Below are 16,407 nucleotides of genomic sequence, written 5' to 3'. Positions count from 1 at the left end.
TATCCCAGTCCACCTCATCCATCTCACCCACGTCCGCCTCCCAGGTCGCCCGAAGCGCCCCCATGTTGTCGGGCATATTGTTCATGAGGGTCCGATAAGTGAGGGACACCGCCCTTTCCACCATGTGTACCTGCAGCAATCTTCCCTCTAGAGGTGCGTATTCGGGAAGAGAAGCCGTCTGTATCCCTTCCGCCTGCCAAGCATGTTTCAGTTGCGCGTACTTATAGTACTGCGTGTGAAGCAATCCAAATTCCCTGCGGAGCATCGAAAAGGATTTCAGCTCCCCCTTCACTAGCACGTCTCCCAGTGTCGACACCCCGATGTTATCCCATTGCGTGAACCCCCTCAACTTGTTTAGTTCTGGTAGCCACGTGCAACGCCATAGGGGCGTTTCCTGTCCCAGCCAATCTCCCGGGTCGCCCTTTTCCAGATCGCCAGGGTGATTTTAGTGGCCATCAGTAACTGACCCGTACCCTTGCCACCATATAAGTAATAATGATACGAATGGACGCCCATGACATGTCTTTCCAGAGCAAACGTCGGATGCATTGCCGGGGCGTGAAGCCAATCATTAATGCACACCAGGTGTTCCGCCCAGTAGTAGGCCTCGATGTTGGGAAGCGAGATCCCCCCGCTATACTGGTGCCTCTGCAGAGTCTTTATCGCCACCCTGGGTTGTCTACCAAGCCAGAGAAAACTACGGAGTTCCGAATCAATTTCTCGGAAGACCCGCCTAAGGACCGGGTAATATTCGTTCTGCAACGCATACAGGAACCTGGGCAGCGTTATCATTTTAAACATGGCTGCACGCCCCAGCAGCGTAAGCGGCAGCCGACGCCATCGTTGCGCATCCTCCACGAAATTGGTCAGAACCCTCCCAACATTCCTGTCGTAGGAGACAGTTCGGTCTAGTGTTATAAACACTCCTAGGTACTGAAACCCCTCCGTCGTCGCCTGGAGCCTATCAGGGAGTCTCGGCCAGTCCCCCCGCCCCTCTGGAGACAAGTTCCTTATTGATATATTTTTCCACAATCTTGGCGGGGGCAGCCAGTAGGGATATGGGGCGAAAATGTTTCGGATCAGCAGTAGGTTTCTTAAGTAGGGGAGTGACGATTGCTTCCTTTCAAGAGGTAGGGAATATTTCTGATTGTAGCGTGTGATTGAACACTTGCTGCAGAAAAATTGGCACATTATGGTCCATGTCTAGTTGGAGCATTTTGGGAGGGCAGGGGACCAGATTTTATGCTCAGCAGTGAATCCTTCATTCGCTGAAGAGAGATTGGGGGGGTGGGGGGAGGGGGGGGGGGGAGGGGGTTGATGAAATCGGAAAGCTGAGACAAATGAGATGGAAAAATGCAAGTTTCAGGAAGAGAATCACTTACCAGAGGCAAGTAAACATAAATTATCCCAAAAATAGAGGGCTACTCCATCACAGAACTCTTGAGACGAGTTAAGAGATCACTGAATAGTAAGAATTGACCGCTTCTTCACTACTTTGTAAAGCGGCTAAGAAGAATGTTTAGCTGACCTAATTTTCTCAGTGAAGAAAGATGCTTTAGTCAAGCCAATGGAGTGTTTGTAGCCGAGAAGCAGGGCCTTCTGCTTTTCTTTTTCAAAAGGTACTAGGTTTGCCTGCCATTTCTGCTCTTTCCTCAGCATTCCTGTCTTAAGCTCTTGAGTTCTTTTGAGAACCAAGACGCTGTAGGTTTGCTTCCGGTAGATATTTTGACTTTCAGAGGCACCAGTGTGTCAAGAGCTGCATTATCCAGTCTTGAAAGCCTTATGCTTTATAAGCTAAAGAACAGTCAGATTTAGTTGTAGAGATATTAAGCGCCTGTTCCAGGCCTTCAGAAGAGATCTTGCTTAGGTTCCTACAAGTAATGTATTTGGAGGAAGCAGGACCCGCACCTGCTATACATCACACGACATGAACTTTGAATGCGATCGCCTGATGATCTACCAACTAGGGGGATAGCCGTTATCAATAGTCAAATAAAGATGATTGGTGAATATACTATCCAGGTTACGGCCCACCGAATGAACAGGAGATTTTACCAACTGGGGAAATCCGAAATATTTACCAAAAACGAGGGGGAAGTAGAGGTTATAGGTTAGGTTCACCCTCCACTAATACGATCTCCAAAAAACAACTACCTGAACAAGTCAAGTAAACAAGAACCTAACCGGGAAAAACAGGTGGTGTCAGAAGTCAATTTGATCCTGAAGAACACCGATTGGAAAGAAAGGGAAGGATTATCTCTTTCTTTAGTCCCCTCACTCACCAGGGTTTCCCCACAGTGACATGCTTCATCATAGGGGTCCTCCCAGTCCTCTACGGACTGAGGCGTGCTACGACCTGCGATGTTACGTAGGAGCACTAAAAAAAATGTTTGTGGACTATGTGTAGTGTAAGTGAAGAGGTGGTGGAGTGGGATAATTAAAATAATCAGCTAGTGGGCTAAGAATAGACTTTATTAGTGCTCTAAGCTGAAAAAATTAAAAACGGGGTAATATGCCAAGGAAACCTAACTATAATGGAAAGGTGTGCCTAGCATATGATCTGGTCAACTAGTTTCGAGCTTCCCCAGCTCTTCGTCAGGACTACACTGGGACCAGCCCAGTGTCGAGAAACTTGCCACTCCTAGTTAACCTGAATCAGGTGCAATAAGTGTGATGCCGTAATTGTAAGGCATGCGTTTTAAAACACAACCCACACATCAAACTATGGAAAAGGTACATAGACGATGTGCTGCTGATCTGGGAAGGGAATGAACAAGAAGCTGAAAATTTCCTAAGCATGTTAACAATCACCCTAACATGGAAAAACAACTACACGAAAAAGAACAACTGTACCACATAGTCCACAAAAATTTTTTTTAGTGCTCCTACGTAACATCGCAAGTCGTAGCACGCCTCAGTCCGTAGAGGACTGGGAGGACCCCTATGATGAAGCATGTCACTGTGGGGAAACCCTGGTGAGTGAGGGGACTAAAGAAAGAGATAATCCTTCCCTTTCTTTCCAATCGGTGTTCTTCAGGATCAAATTGACTTCTGACACCACCTGTTTTTCCCGGTTAGGTTCTTGTTTACTTGACTTGTTCAGGTAGTTGTTTTTTGGAAATCCGAAATATGACATAAGTTCAAGTAGGGAGACTGAGTTTTTACATGAGGAGTCATCAAAATGAAAATTGAAATCACCAAGAATAATACATTTAGTTTGCAAAAGAAATGGTTCCAGATTCTGACATGGAGCCTCGGGAAAATTAGCTTGTGGGCCCAGAATACGATACACCTGGAGACCAGAGAAGGTGTTATTGGGGAAAAGTTTGATCCTGCAAAGGGCTACCTCAGAGAAATCCTCTGTGATCTTAGCCACCGATTCTTAAGTGCTGTTAAATGCATCATATGCAGTGACAACTATCCCTCCTCCCCTGCAGCTCAGACATTTGAGCCTGGAAATAACGTATCCTGACTGGACAGCTTAAATCCGATCAGGACCAGTTTCCTCTCTGTCCCACGTTTTGGTTACAAACAAACAATTCAGAGATCGAATCAGATCATGAATTTTAGTTTTATGTTTAATAAGTAAGCAGCCGTTAATCAGTTCACCAGGAATCCTTTTACAATTGCCCGGGTCCTTCCCTACAGCTTTGTGTTCTCCCATTTCAATCAGTAAGGGTGCCCTTGGAGAACAGTGTGTTGAGATGAAAGTTGTAATTGGGCAGTCAATGACTACTCAATTTTGCAGATTAAGTTTTGTCGTGCAGATAACCTTAATACTGGCGTCTTACCTTGGTGATGGTAAGTTGTGGTTCAAAACTGGCAGCATCCCTGGCACCTGTGCAGATGCACCGGCATGTCAGATTTAAGTCTCAGCCTCGAAGGGGGCATGGCTAAGGCAGAAGATAGCACCCGTAAAAGTGGGGGGAAAACAAATAATAGACTGAAGCCCAGCAACTCCTATCCACAAGTTGAGACTTCCATTCACTGTGCCTTTACTGGCAATACAAGATTAATTAAAAGTATATTGTGAAAGAAAACACATAAAATGAGTTTAAATGCACTTAAAGTTCCTGCAATGGTACCATTCAGGCAACTCCTTAATAGCGATGGTAATCTTCTTCAGTAAGAAAGTCACAGACACCTAAAAAGGCACCTAAGAAGGTGGACCCTAGAGTAGCCTCAGGTGTACTGTAGATGACTCATACTAATCCTTTGAGTGACATCAGCTTCCTTGCCAGTATGACAACAGCCAAAGTTAACAGTGCTCTTTCATGTCTCAAATCTGGATCACTGAATGACCTTTGTTCTCATGCTATATGGCAGGCAATGGGCCTGGAATCAGTACATCTATATATGTGAACTCATCAATTAGTTGTTGGCCACAGACTATTTCTGCAAAAAGTAAGTAAGGAACACATACACCCACTTGTAAAGAGCAATCTTGAGATAGATTCAGATCACCTGCAGTGTTACAGACTAATCAGTCACCATCTGGTCATCTCCAAAATCATGGCAAAACATCTAACCAAGTGGTTTAAAAATGCGATATTGTAGACTGGTACAAGACCATCTTCCGTCCTAAACATGGAAGGTAGTTAGACATGAAAGTCTAGCTGGATGAGAAACATGCCTCTAGAGAAGGAAAAGTAAAAAAGCTTATTTTACTTGTTGATTCCGCCTCGTTGGCCATGATAGATTATTCCATCTCATCAGTCGTTTAAGTACAGGTAAGTTAGCATGCCTAACTGTAGAATGGTTCAAATCCTACCCAAGTGACTGAACACAGAGGTATTCCTGACCCCCAATTCTAATTCTTAAAATGTCCTGTCACCAACAGTGACAGCAGGAATCTGCACTTTCATCCATCTTATTTAATTTCATGGGTGCACGCCTGGGGGGGGAGTGGAGGGGGGGGGGGGTGGTGGTCTAGTTTGTTTATCTCGATTGACTGTCCTCTCCAATATAGACGATGCTCAGCTTTTCTTGAAATTTGACAATCTGTGATCCACTTCTGCTAGTTGCATAGAAAAGTGCCTTGCTACAATCTATACCTGGATGGTTGCTAGGTTTCTTTAAATTAACAGAAACCAGACCGAGTTTCTGATTAATGGTGGAGATGTGTCCTGCTGGTTGAGCAGGCTTTGGCCTAAACTTCAGAGTCCTTTTAACTGTGGCTGTTCCGTAGGCAGAAGACCACAGTGAGATTCTTGCAATTCATTTGTAACTTAAAGTCTGATTTAGGTATTGGCAGACAGGTTACTCCATCACAACGGTGACAGATAGCCCATCGCCAAAATGTAAATCCCATTATATCCTATGGGATTTATATTTCAGTGGAGGGGATATCCATCACCGTTGTGACGGAGTAACCTGTACGCCAAGATCTAAATCAGGCCCCTAGTCTTCTATGGAAAATCTGGTCATTCATACTTACTTAAATTCAAGCCATGGCCACTGGCACTGGTGTTATTCTCCACTTTGACTAGGATTTGTACCTCCGACTCCTCAAGTCCTCAAAGTACAAGTTATAGAATTTGAAATCTAACTGTCAGACTGGTCGGCCAATCAAGGAAATAAAAATATGCCCCATCAGGTTGAGTATACCTTTATTTGCTCCTAATGTAACAAAGAATTCTCTTCTAGACTATACGCTGATCACTGTGTATTTTAGAAAACCAGCCAAGGCTGTTAGATCTTAGATGAAACTGCCAGCTCCTTACAATATAGTAAGACGTCCCAGATACAGGTTGATAAGCTACACAAAAATCATCCAGTTAAAACTAGTTCATTATTGTGGTAGTGCTTTTCATGTACGTGGACCTTTTAGTACCCGTTTTATTTATCATATAAGGTTCTAGCAAAATTCTAATTTACGTTCTCCAACCAGCTATGGAACAGCCCCATCCATAATCAGAGGTGTGAAAGCCGAATGACTAGTTGGTTCTCGGTACATGCACATCCAGCAAAGTAGACGTACCAATGAGAGTTTGTAACTGAAAGCCGTAAGTGGAGGAAGCCAGAAGGTCAAGCGACACCACCCAGCCATTTGTAGCCATTTCAGTTTGCAACTCTTGGCAGCAAGGAGTGTGCACAATTGGGGCATTTGCAGATACCAGGACTTCAAAGACTTAAGTGAATAGGCAGGTAAATGTTTAGGCTTTTCTGGACACAAGCCCTCTCTGAAGCACAAGGCCTGCAACTGCTTTTGCAAGAAACCACAGAGGATGGTCTGCGAACCACAATGTCCAGAAGATGCACTGATCCTGCTATCGTGTAGCCAAACATAATATCTTGCATTACTTCAGCACTTCATCCTGACTAGCTACATGCAGGTACACCATTTGAAACGCCAGTTCGCACTTGTCCACCTCAAACTAAGGGACCATATAAGAGGCATTTGACTCTCTTATTCACCGCTCTATGGATCACATGTTCTCTGCTGTGTTCTAATGTGCAGATCATTGTGTGAAGAAGTCACCTGTCTCCCCGCCTTCACTCATAAGGAACTTTGAGCCTCTGCGAAAAGTACCTTGGATGGTATAATTCCTTAGTTGTCCCCTGCTACATAAAGGAAGCCTCAAAATATTATTAAAACCTATCAAAAACTCCTGGAAACGCCTCCCATATAATTTGTAATTGGCTTGTTTAACGTTTTCTAAATGCATGTAAAAAAATACTCATCACTGGTTTCAAAGCCTTGGATGAGAGATTACATATGTGAAACGCCACGTACTGATTCCACAGAGCAGCAGAGAAAAACGGCAACACTGGAGAACCCTTGCTATAAGGAAATTCATTTTTCTTCACCAGCTCCTGAATCTTAAATAGATACAAATATTTGCTTGAGCAGTCTTAAGAGTTGACTAAGGACTCCACTATCCAACATAAGAGCAAACACATCAGATATGTTCTTCTTGTAAGTGGGACTGTACTTCTAATTTTTTTGACAGCACAAGACAATATGGAAACAAAATACTAACAGTTTCATCAGCCACAACATTTCATGTACCTTTCCTAAAATTAATCCAGCAAATAATAGTGTCATTAGGTTCTTCTGCAAATGCTCTCTAGAGGCGAAAGTGGGTATTGGTTAAAACACCAGCTTCTCAAATGCAGAGAATAAGATTCTAAATACCAGCTGGGATGGAGGTCTCTTTGATTAATTTTAGGGGCACAAATTACCATTTATATCATGCTATCAGCAAACTATCAAAATTAAACCGCCCTTTAAAAAAGATCAACTCCGTCCAACTTGGAAATGACATTCTCTTATGTGCAACACCTAGTGTTTGAAACATTATGCCAATTGGTCCTATGCAAAGTTATGCACACAAAATACGCTAATGAAAACACTCTGCACTGACGTATGCTACTACCCAGGAGGTGCCCTGGAGCTTAATGAGAACAATGGACAACAATACAAACAGAAGCCATTCCAACAGCAGTGAAGAACAAGAGGCAGTAAACAGAAAAAGACGTTTTTAGTGATTTACGAAAAGGTAGATGTGTTTTTCAATCTCCCAAAATGTGTCAGGCAGGGTGTGCCAGAGTTTGGGCGTCATATAATGGATGAACGGCCACCAATCAGCTAGTGTTGTCTGATTTCACCCGACTATGTGATAAAAGAACACTGCCCTGCTTCTCCATTACTATTTGCTGCTAGATCATCCCACTTGGTGGGTCATTATACAGAGGGAAATGGTAAATAATAAGAAGGCACACCCTTGCAATCACTGGTAGGTGTCTCTTATTAAGAAGCTCCCGTAGTTTGAAAAAAATGCAGAGCTGCGAGTCCTCGGAAACTGAAATTTCACACATCACTGCTCATACTCATGTTGACAAACCAGCATATCTAACATCTAAGAAGATTAATTTAGGAACTACTTATTTTAAAAAGGATTAGGTATCATTTCCCCCCCAAATAATTTAATAATTTTTTTCCAAATGAAACAATTTGTTAATTCTCAGGATTTTCATGTTTAGGATTCTGGATATTTGGATAATTTAAATAAATTGTATTTGATATTCTGGTAATTATGTAAACGTTACGGTTCATTCAGGAGTAAAGGAATGTCACAGTAAAAGTAAGACTAAGTATGGGGGAATCAATATGAAGGGGAACTGAAGTGACAGAATGACAATATGAAGTAACAGTAACAAATGTGTCAATGTAGTGACTTCAGCTATACTGCTGGCAATGCCTTTCAAACACTATTACACTCAGTTTACATTTGTGAAAGGTCCTTGTTTATTTCCCACGGGCAACAGACTAAGCATACATGGCACTGTAAGACACAGGCACTTTGTCGTCTAAATCAAAGTTATGCTAAATTATATCACACTTTTACCTTCTCTCAAGCCCAAAATCCACATGGTGTCCAAAGCATCGATGAGTGTGAGTCCAAGCCCAAACCACTCACTGAAAGACTTGGAGATGGGTTTTAGTTCATCGTGGCCCCAGGCAAACTCTTTGTAACCTTTCCATGCATGGCGGAATGCTTCAATGACAGCCGCTTGGCGCTCATTAATAGGCACTGAAAAGAAAGACCCACAAAGGACAAAATCAATCACATGTTCATCTATTCTTGCGGTGTCCAGAACAGTCCTCTGGGCGGAGCAGTCCGAAAGAATAATAAAAAGAGCATTCAATCCGTCTGCTGGGCTCACTTCTACACAGGCACTGCCAGAAAGCAAAAGCATTCCTTTTTCAAACGTGCACCATTTGCACATGGGCAACTTCCATAATAATCACCAAGCGGACTGATAAATTTAGTAATCACCCTACCACTTCTTCTGTTTACTGTACAGTGGAAGGCCCTTCCACGTGGCAGATGGCAAAGAAAAGTTTAGAAGTGCCCTCATTTAGGTAATATTTATTAAAATAAAAGCCGACAACAAAAGTAACTAAATGATCAGTACATGAATCATTTAATTCATCCAACATTCACAAATGCATTGACAACAGTTAACATAGCAATGAAGACACATCAATAAGTACCAACTCATCTCTTTTGCTGTAAACAGCACCAAGAACCCCCCATCCATGCCCGCCTCTGTTCAACATAAGGAGTGTATTAGCCATCTGATACTGGTAGTGAGTAAAAAGCAGGAGGTTGTATGGGTGTGAGGCAGGTCCACGTACCGGTCTCCTTCTGGTTCTCAGTTTCCCCAGGAGCATGTGGAGATTTGCTGGGTTCTTGTATGTTACTGGATGGCGGCTCAGAGCCCTGCTCTGGTTCGATTACTGCTCCACGCCAACTGCAAGAGAAAACATTCCAAATATGTGATATCACCAGAAAATATTGATATTTTATTTAAAGCAAGAATGGGGCTCTAGACACAAGGTTCATCATTCCTTGCATATAATGATCACTTTTCCAACTCTTTACAAGCGCACTATTAGACCATACACTGCATTCCGGGCACTACTATTTTCCAACTTTTTCCCCTTCCTTAAACTGCAGTTTTTCTCTAAAACCCTTGCAAGGTTGGACTTCAACCAGATTACGCAATACCTCCTCACACAACACCTACGTACACGCTTTCAATCTGGCATTCTTGTCATCCACAGATGGAGTCCTATCAAGCCTCCAATTTGGGTAGCACAACTCATCATCATTGCCTCTCATTTGTGATTGATCATTGATTTCCTAAGTGCAATATACTCACCTAGGGGCCTCTTGGACAAAGAAGCCTTTATTAATAAGCTGGAACATCTCCACAGCCTGCCTTAAGGTAAGATGATCCACAATTCTCCATCACATGTGATAAAGTCCATCCCATGATAATAGCCAACACTTCGGCATCACGTTCCATTGCAGGCACGGCCTTAAAATGACGCTCCTTTCGCTGAGCTCATTGCCTTAAGTTTTGTCCATAGCTCTCCCCCTTTGGCCACCCAGCAAGCTTTTCCATTCCATGATTTTTCCTACACGATATAAGAACCTGATGAAGATGATGATAATTATGTTGATGATCCAGCCTGGGCACTCTATATTTTTTCCTACATTCGTGTCAACATTGCCTCTTAGCTTCTCATAGGACCTTGATGGAGACCGGGCTTATTTCTGGTAACACGATTTCTTGATGTCCTTGGAACCTCAAGAACCAGTTACAGATACAAACTCCCTGAAATACCATTAACTACATTTTTAGGCGTGGACTGTCAGGAGATGGCAAAAGTGAGCTTTCTGGAAGAAACGGACGTAGGTGTAGATACTCAAAAATAACGTGTATTATATGCACAAACTAGAATGTCTAGGTAGTGCTTTACCAATATAAAAAAGTATTATACTATAATTCCTATACAGATCGAATAGCAAAGTAAAATTTATAGAGCATGTTATCTTATAATACAAAATAATAAAGGACATAATCCGACTCATCTTGGGTTGCAACAAAGCATTTGTGCACCCTTGCAGTAGGGATTCCAACATGGGGCCCAGGCATGATTTCTGGCCGGCATGAGTAAGTTGGAGAGTTAATTCACATACCATTCTCTCTACTATTCAAATGTGTAGGTTCACAAACAGCTCTTGGATAGCAAATGGCTGGAGACCTTTCTGGGATCACATGCCACCATTGTTCTTGGACACGGAAGACACACATTGCAGACCACTATCTTAAATTCGAGGGAGAATGAAATCGCACAGGTCACTTGTTATCATTATATTTGGTGGTATGGGGGCAGTTGCACCAGACGGGAAGTGAAGGAAGGCTACACATACAGCTCTGTTTACTATACTAAAGGGAGCCTGTCACATATGGGAGAAAGAGCACCTTGGGGAACACATTTTGAAAGCTGTTCTCACCATAGGTTTCTTGAGCTCTTCCCTCTCATTTGCTGGCTGGGGCACAAAGTGGGCTACGTCTCGCTCTGTGAGCTGTAGAGTTCATGGTGAAAGCCTTGTTCTACTCTGTGTTGGTCCATGTGTTGGGTTGGGCAGCAGTACTCTGGTCTCTGCAAAAGTCTTCTTCCAGGCAACAGTCCACACAACACTATTTGAAGCAGCTGGGCATTTCATTCTGGGGCTAAATAAAGCAGATATACAGCCAGCAAGACATTCCAAGCCGGTCTGCTTTGGGTTACTGCAACAGAGGCACTTACCATTAGTCCACAAGTCTGATGTCTACAGTGTGAGAGGACAGCCACACTAACATCTTAGTCCAATGTTTTTCTGGATTGGGACACAGAACTTATTCTTGAAGTTAAAAATGAACTGAATATTTGACACAACTAGTGTAGCACCTCAAGTTCTGAGAGGGAACCAATCCTCTCCAAGTGAATCTTCCTTCAGTCACAGTATATTCTGATGTCAACACACATCCTATAATGTTAAAGTGCCCGTGATGATGGTGAGCATTCCATAATACTGCCATGCCATGCTTATTTGTCGCTTACAGTCCTATTACTAATAATGTCTGTTTGTGGACCTCAGCATTCTTGCCACGGATGGCTAAGGTATACAGAGACTGGGTAGTTCGTACACCCCCTCGATCTAGGGCACAATGTTTTTTTAAATGTTGCTTCTTGCAGGCCATAAACTGGTTTGTTCTTAGTGGCGTATTATAGTGAGATGAGCACAAAGTCCTTCTATGTTCCACTGGAGATTTTATGATTCAATCCAGACACAAAACAACTTGGCTACAATGACCTGTCCTGAGAGAAGGAGAGTGCGGAGCAGTGCAGTCACATGCAGAAGGTGATTGAAGGGATAGCTTCTTTTTTTTTTTTTTTTTTGTGAAACCGTTTATTACAAAATTCAAAAAATATACAAAGATGGGCCTACAACCTTCAGGCCGGCCGCTAGCAAACAAGAGGAGCATGTGATACAAACAATAGCGCGCATGCCGCGGCAAAGGGAAATGCACAGGAGTTAGAAGCGGTGGTAGTCACACCATCCGGGCCCACATAACGGTTTCATTTTAATATAAATAACAACAAAGGAACAAATCCACAAGGCAACCCACAATCGGAAACAGCAGCATGTGCTCCCCTAACGGGGGGGACCCTACCAATCCTTAGGAGTAGCAAGGGGGGGGAAAAGGCCAAGACTGGGATCAGGTGGACTCAGTGCCCGGGACCGGGGAGATAAACTGGCTAAGGGGACAGGGCCGGTGACGGATCGGGCAATAACGGCGGGGTACAGATTCCCCCGCGGTAGGCGTTCCAGGGGCCCCATACGTTCACCCATGTCCCAGGCTTACCTCTCGCAACATACACCACCTTTTCCCGAAACATGCACCAATCCATGTTATCCTTCCATGCCGAGACAGTCGGCGACCTCTGGGAACCCCACAATTGAGCAATGTCGCGTTTGGCCACCATATATCCCAGAGTCACCCACCGCGTCTGCGGCACCGAGTAGTCGGTTGGCTCCCACACATTCAACAGGCATCTCCTCGCTTCGGGCAGCAGCGACACACGCGTAACCACCCGTAGGACCTCATGCACACCACGCCAGAATCGCTCCACCTCCGGGCATTCCCACAAAATATGGAGAAAGGTCCCCAAAGAACCACACCCACGCTTACACAGCCCGTCCACAGCATATCCCATACGCAGAAGCCTTGGCCCCGTAACATAGACCCTATGGAGTATCTTGAGCTGGACGAAGCGAAGGCGGGCCGGTATGGCCACCTCTTTCGGGGAGGCCACCGCCGATACCCAGTCTTCGTCATCCAGCTCCAATCCATCGACCACCCATGCCTCACGAAGGTTAGTCAGCAGTCCCGAGCGGTCATTGATAAGTTTTTTATAGATTAATGAAATCGTGCTGTCCGGTACATGTCCATCTAGCACTCTATCCTCCAGAGGGGAATACTCCGGGATGGAGGCAACGTCCGGGAATACGGAGCATAGCGCATGACGGATCTGCATATACCGAAAGTACTCCCTGTCCTGCAACTGGAATTCTGTCCGTAGCATCTCGAACGTTTTGAATTCCCCCCTTGTCCAGAGATCACCCACCCTGCTGATGCCTATCATGTCCCACTTTTCAAAGCCCTTCGAGGTCCACAGGGAGCCCAACTGCTCAGATGCGTATAGTGGCGACGCCCGGGTCAAACGACCTTTCCACCCCATCACCACGTTAGCCGCGTGCCACACTCGTACCATGACACGCGTGGGGCCCGTCAGACGTGCGTCAAGCGAGCTGGAGTAAAGCGCTCGGTTATAATCACCACCCGGCAGTAACATCTTATCCATTTCAAAGGCCGGGTTTAGAGCGGGCCCGTACAGGCCGTGATTAATCGCAGCCAGCTGGGAGGCCCAATAATACCGTTTGATATCCGGGAGGGCGATCCCCCCGTCATACCATGGGAGCGTCAGCTTCGCCAGGGCGATACGCGGTCTACCTTCCCAGAACAGTCGGCGCTGCAAACTCTCCACCTCGCGAAAGTAGCGCGCCGGGACGACGTCCATCGTGTTCTGCAGAGCGTACAGGAAACGCGGCAGCGACATCATCTTAAACAATGCCGCCCGGCCGAGCGGCGAGAGTGGCAAGCGCCTCCAACGCGCAACATCCTCCTTCAGGCGCTGGAGGGGGGGAAGCAAGTTCCGACTATATCGGGCCTCCGCGTCCAAGGTAATGAAGACACCCAGGTACCGGAATCCCCGCGGGGCGATCTGGATAGGACATCCCCGCGGAAGGATAGGGTCCTCCCCAGAGAGAACATAGACGCACGATTTAGCCCAGTTGATGACAAGGCCGGAGTTAAGACCAAATGAATGCAATACATCAACCAGTACTATCAGTGATTTACGTGGGGAAGCCAGGTACAGGAGAATATCGTCAGCGTATAGAGATACGCGGTCCTCATACTCGGGGGTCCAGCGGAGACCACGAATAGAAGGTTCCCACCCCAGCCACCCCGCCAGGGGCTCCAAGGCGAGCGCGAAAAGGAGCGGCGATAACGGGCAGCCCTGCCGCGTGCCCCTGCCCAGCTCGAACGAAGCCGACACTCTACCGTTCACCACGACCTGCGCCAGCGGGCCAGAGTACAACAATTTTACCCAACTGATGAATCCTGGGCCAAACCCAAACTTCGCGAGCGTCGCCCAAATATAAGGCCATTCAAGCGTGTCAAACGCCATAGTGGCGTCCAAGGACGCCAAAATGGCCGGCTCTCGTATGAACGGGACACGTGCGAGCACCCCATGCAAACGCCGCAGGTTAAGCGCTGTATTGCGATGAGGGATGAAGCCGGACTGATCCTGGTGAATCAAGTCACACACTACGCCGACCAGCCGATTGGCCAACACCTTGGCGAGGATTTTGGGCTCTGCATTCATAAACGAAATAGGCCGATAGGATGAAACCCGGTCACGTGGCCTCCCCTCCTTATGGATAACCACGATAGTAGCTAGACGCTGGTCTAGCGGGAGGGAACCCGCCGAGTGGGCCGCGAGGAACATAGCACGGAGATGCGGTGCCAGCATATCCGGTCGCAGTTTATACAACTCGATGGGAAGACCATTAGGACCCATGGCCTTGCCGGAAGCGACCGAACGTATGGTGAGGGCAATTTCCTCGGAAGTTGGAGCAGCGTCCAACGACACTCTGTCCTCCTCCGAAAGGGAAGGCAGCGCGATATCCCTGAGCAGGGCGTGAGAATCCTCTTCAGAGCGGGAGGACACCGGGGAATACACCCCACGGAAATAGTCTGCAAAGCAGGAGACAATTTCTTCTGGTTCAGTGACACACACACCATTCTGTTTCTCAATCAACGGGACAACTCGACTCGCTCTCTCCTTTTTGTCCAGCCATGCAATCAATTTACCAGCCTTATCACCCACATCATACAGTCTCCCCTGTTGCTCTCTACTGAGGCCCCTGGCCGCCTCCGTGACGAGGGCCTTATAAGCCGCTTGCTTGAGTCGGAGAACATGTAATTTGTCATCCGTCACCCCACATTCTAGATCACCCTCCAACTCAGTTATCTCAGCTTCAACACGAGTCACCTCCTCCCGCTCGCGCCTCCGGGAATGGGAAATAAGGGACAAGGCCTCTCCCCTGAGTACCGTCTTGAACGCCTCCCACAATGAGATCGCCGATGACACAGACCCCACATTCTCGTCAAAGTAGCGCTTAAGGGATTTAACCAGCTCTGCGCGAATGGTGGGGTCACGCAGGTACCAGGGATTAATCGGGACCACCCTCCCCTCTCCCCTCGAAAGAATATCAAAGTGCAACAAGAGTGGGGAGTGGTCCGAAATACCCCGTGCCAAATGGCGCACCTCCCCTATCCTCCCAACGTGCGCCGCCGGAACCAGGACATAATCTAGCCGTGAGAGACTACCATGAGCCCCTGAATGGAAGGTGTACTGTAGCTGCGTGGGATGTTTCAAACGCCAACAATCCACCAGCCCCAAGGTATCCAAGAGGCCAGACAACCATGCCTGGGCACGGGGGAGATCCCTAGGGGGGTGACGATCCACAGTTCCGGAAACCACAGCATTAAAATCCCCCCCCACCACTAGAATCCCTTCCAGAAGGCCAAGGAGGAGGCGCCCCAGATCCGCAAAGGTGGTCGTCTGCAGCCCCGGCGGGACATAAACAGACACGAAAACGACCACTCTGCCCTCCAGTCTACCCACCAAAACCGTGTAACGTCCCCTGTCGTCATGGTGCACCTCATCAATCTCCAACGGGAGCGAGTTCTTAACCATAATGCCCACACCCCTTGAACCAGACGTGAAGCCCGAATGGGCCACAAGGCGGTAGCCCCGTCGGTTCATGGCACAAAAGGAGTTGCCAATGAGGTGTGTCTCCTGCAGAAAAACTATATCGGGCGAAATTCGCTTCAAGAACTGCAGGACCACACCTCGTTTTATCCTGTCCCCCAATCCATTAACATTCCAGGACAACAGACTCAGTCCCCTACCCCCCATCATAAACCGAAGCCATCAATCGTCCCCCAGAGAGCACTTCAGAAATGACAACGATGCTTTTGCCTTGTGGTAGAAACGAACAACACCCCACCCCAACCCACCCACCCCAACAAAACTCCCCCCTCCCTGCACCCCTGCATGAGCCCAGACAGCCCCCCCAACTTGCAGTGTGCCTGTCGCCCCTATATAGTGAAACTAGCTAGACCCCCTAGAGGAGGAAAGAGTACCCCTTCTAGACCACACACAACCTCCAAGGAAGGGGAAAGAACAAAGACAGAAGCTTGGTCTAAAGTGGCATCATAGTCGTCCAGAGTGAGGCCCAATATCAACCCCTCAGTCCCGATCCAGTGGGCCGTCTCCTCCCGCCGCCCCCCCCCCACCATCTCGAGCACTACCCCCAGACAAAGTGTCCAGCCAGTCCCCGGCCGCTTCGGGACGATCAAAAAAGTGCGTGCGACCATCCACCTCTACCCACAGCTTGGCCGGGAAGAGCATGGCATATTTTAAGTTCA

At 46.7% G+C, this 16,407-nt stretch overlaps 1 protein-coding gene across 1 annotated transcript in view; it reads right to left on the bottom strand.

Moving 5' to 3' along the window:
• The window catches only part of MAN1B1 (mannosidase alpha class 1B member 1), a 313,998-nt gene that overhangs the window by 165,480 nt on the left and 132,111 nt on the right, over nt 1-16,407 (bottom strand). The window contains exons 5-6 of the mRNA XM_085611248.1: nt 9,146-9,261; nt 8,352-8,537 (exon numbers count right to left, since the gene is read on the bottom strand). Of these exons, the coding sequence (XP_085467374.1) occupies nt 8,352-8,537; nt 9,146-9,261 (302 nt within the window). The remainder of the gene's footprint in view (nt 1-8,351; nt 8,538-9,145; nt 9,262-16,407) is intronic.

The sequence above is a fragment of the Triturus cristatus genome, chromosome 1_2 (assembly GCF_964204655.1).
Source record: "Triturus cristatus chromosome 1_2, aTriCri1.1, whole genome shotgun sequence".
Taxonomy (NCBI): Eukaryota; Metazoa; Chordata; class Amphibia; order Caudata; family Salamandridae; genus Triturus; species Triturus cristatus.
This window is presented reverse-complemented; position numbering and strand designations above follow the sequence as displayed.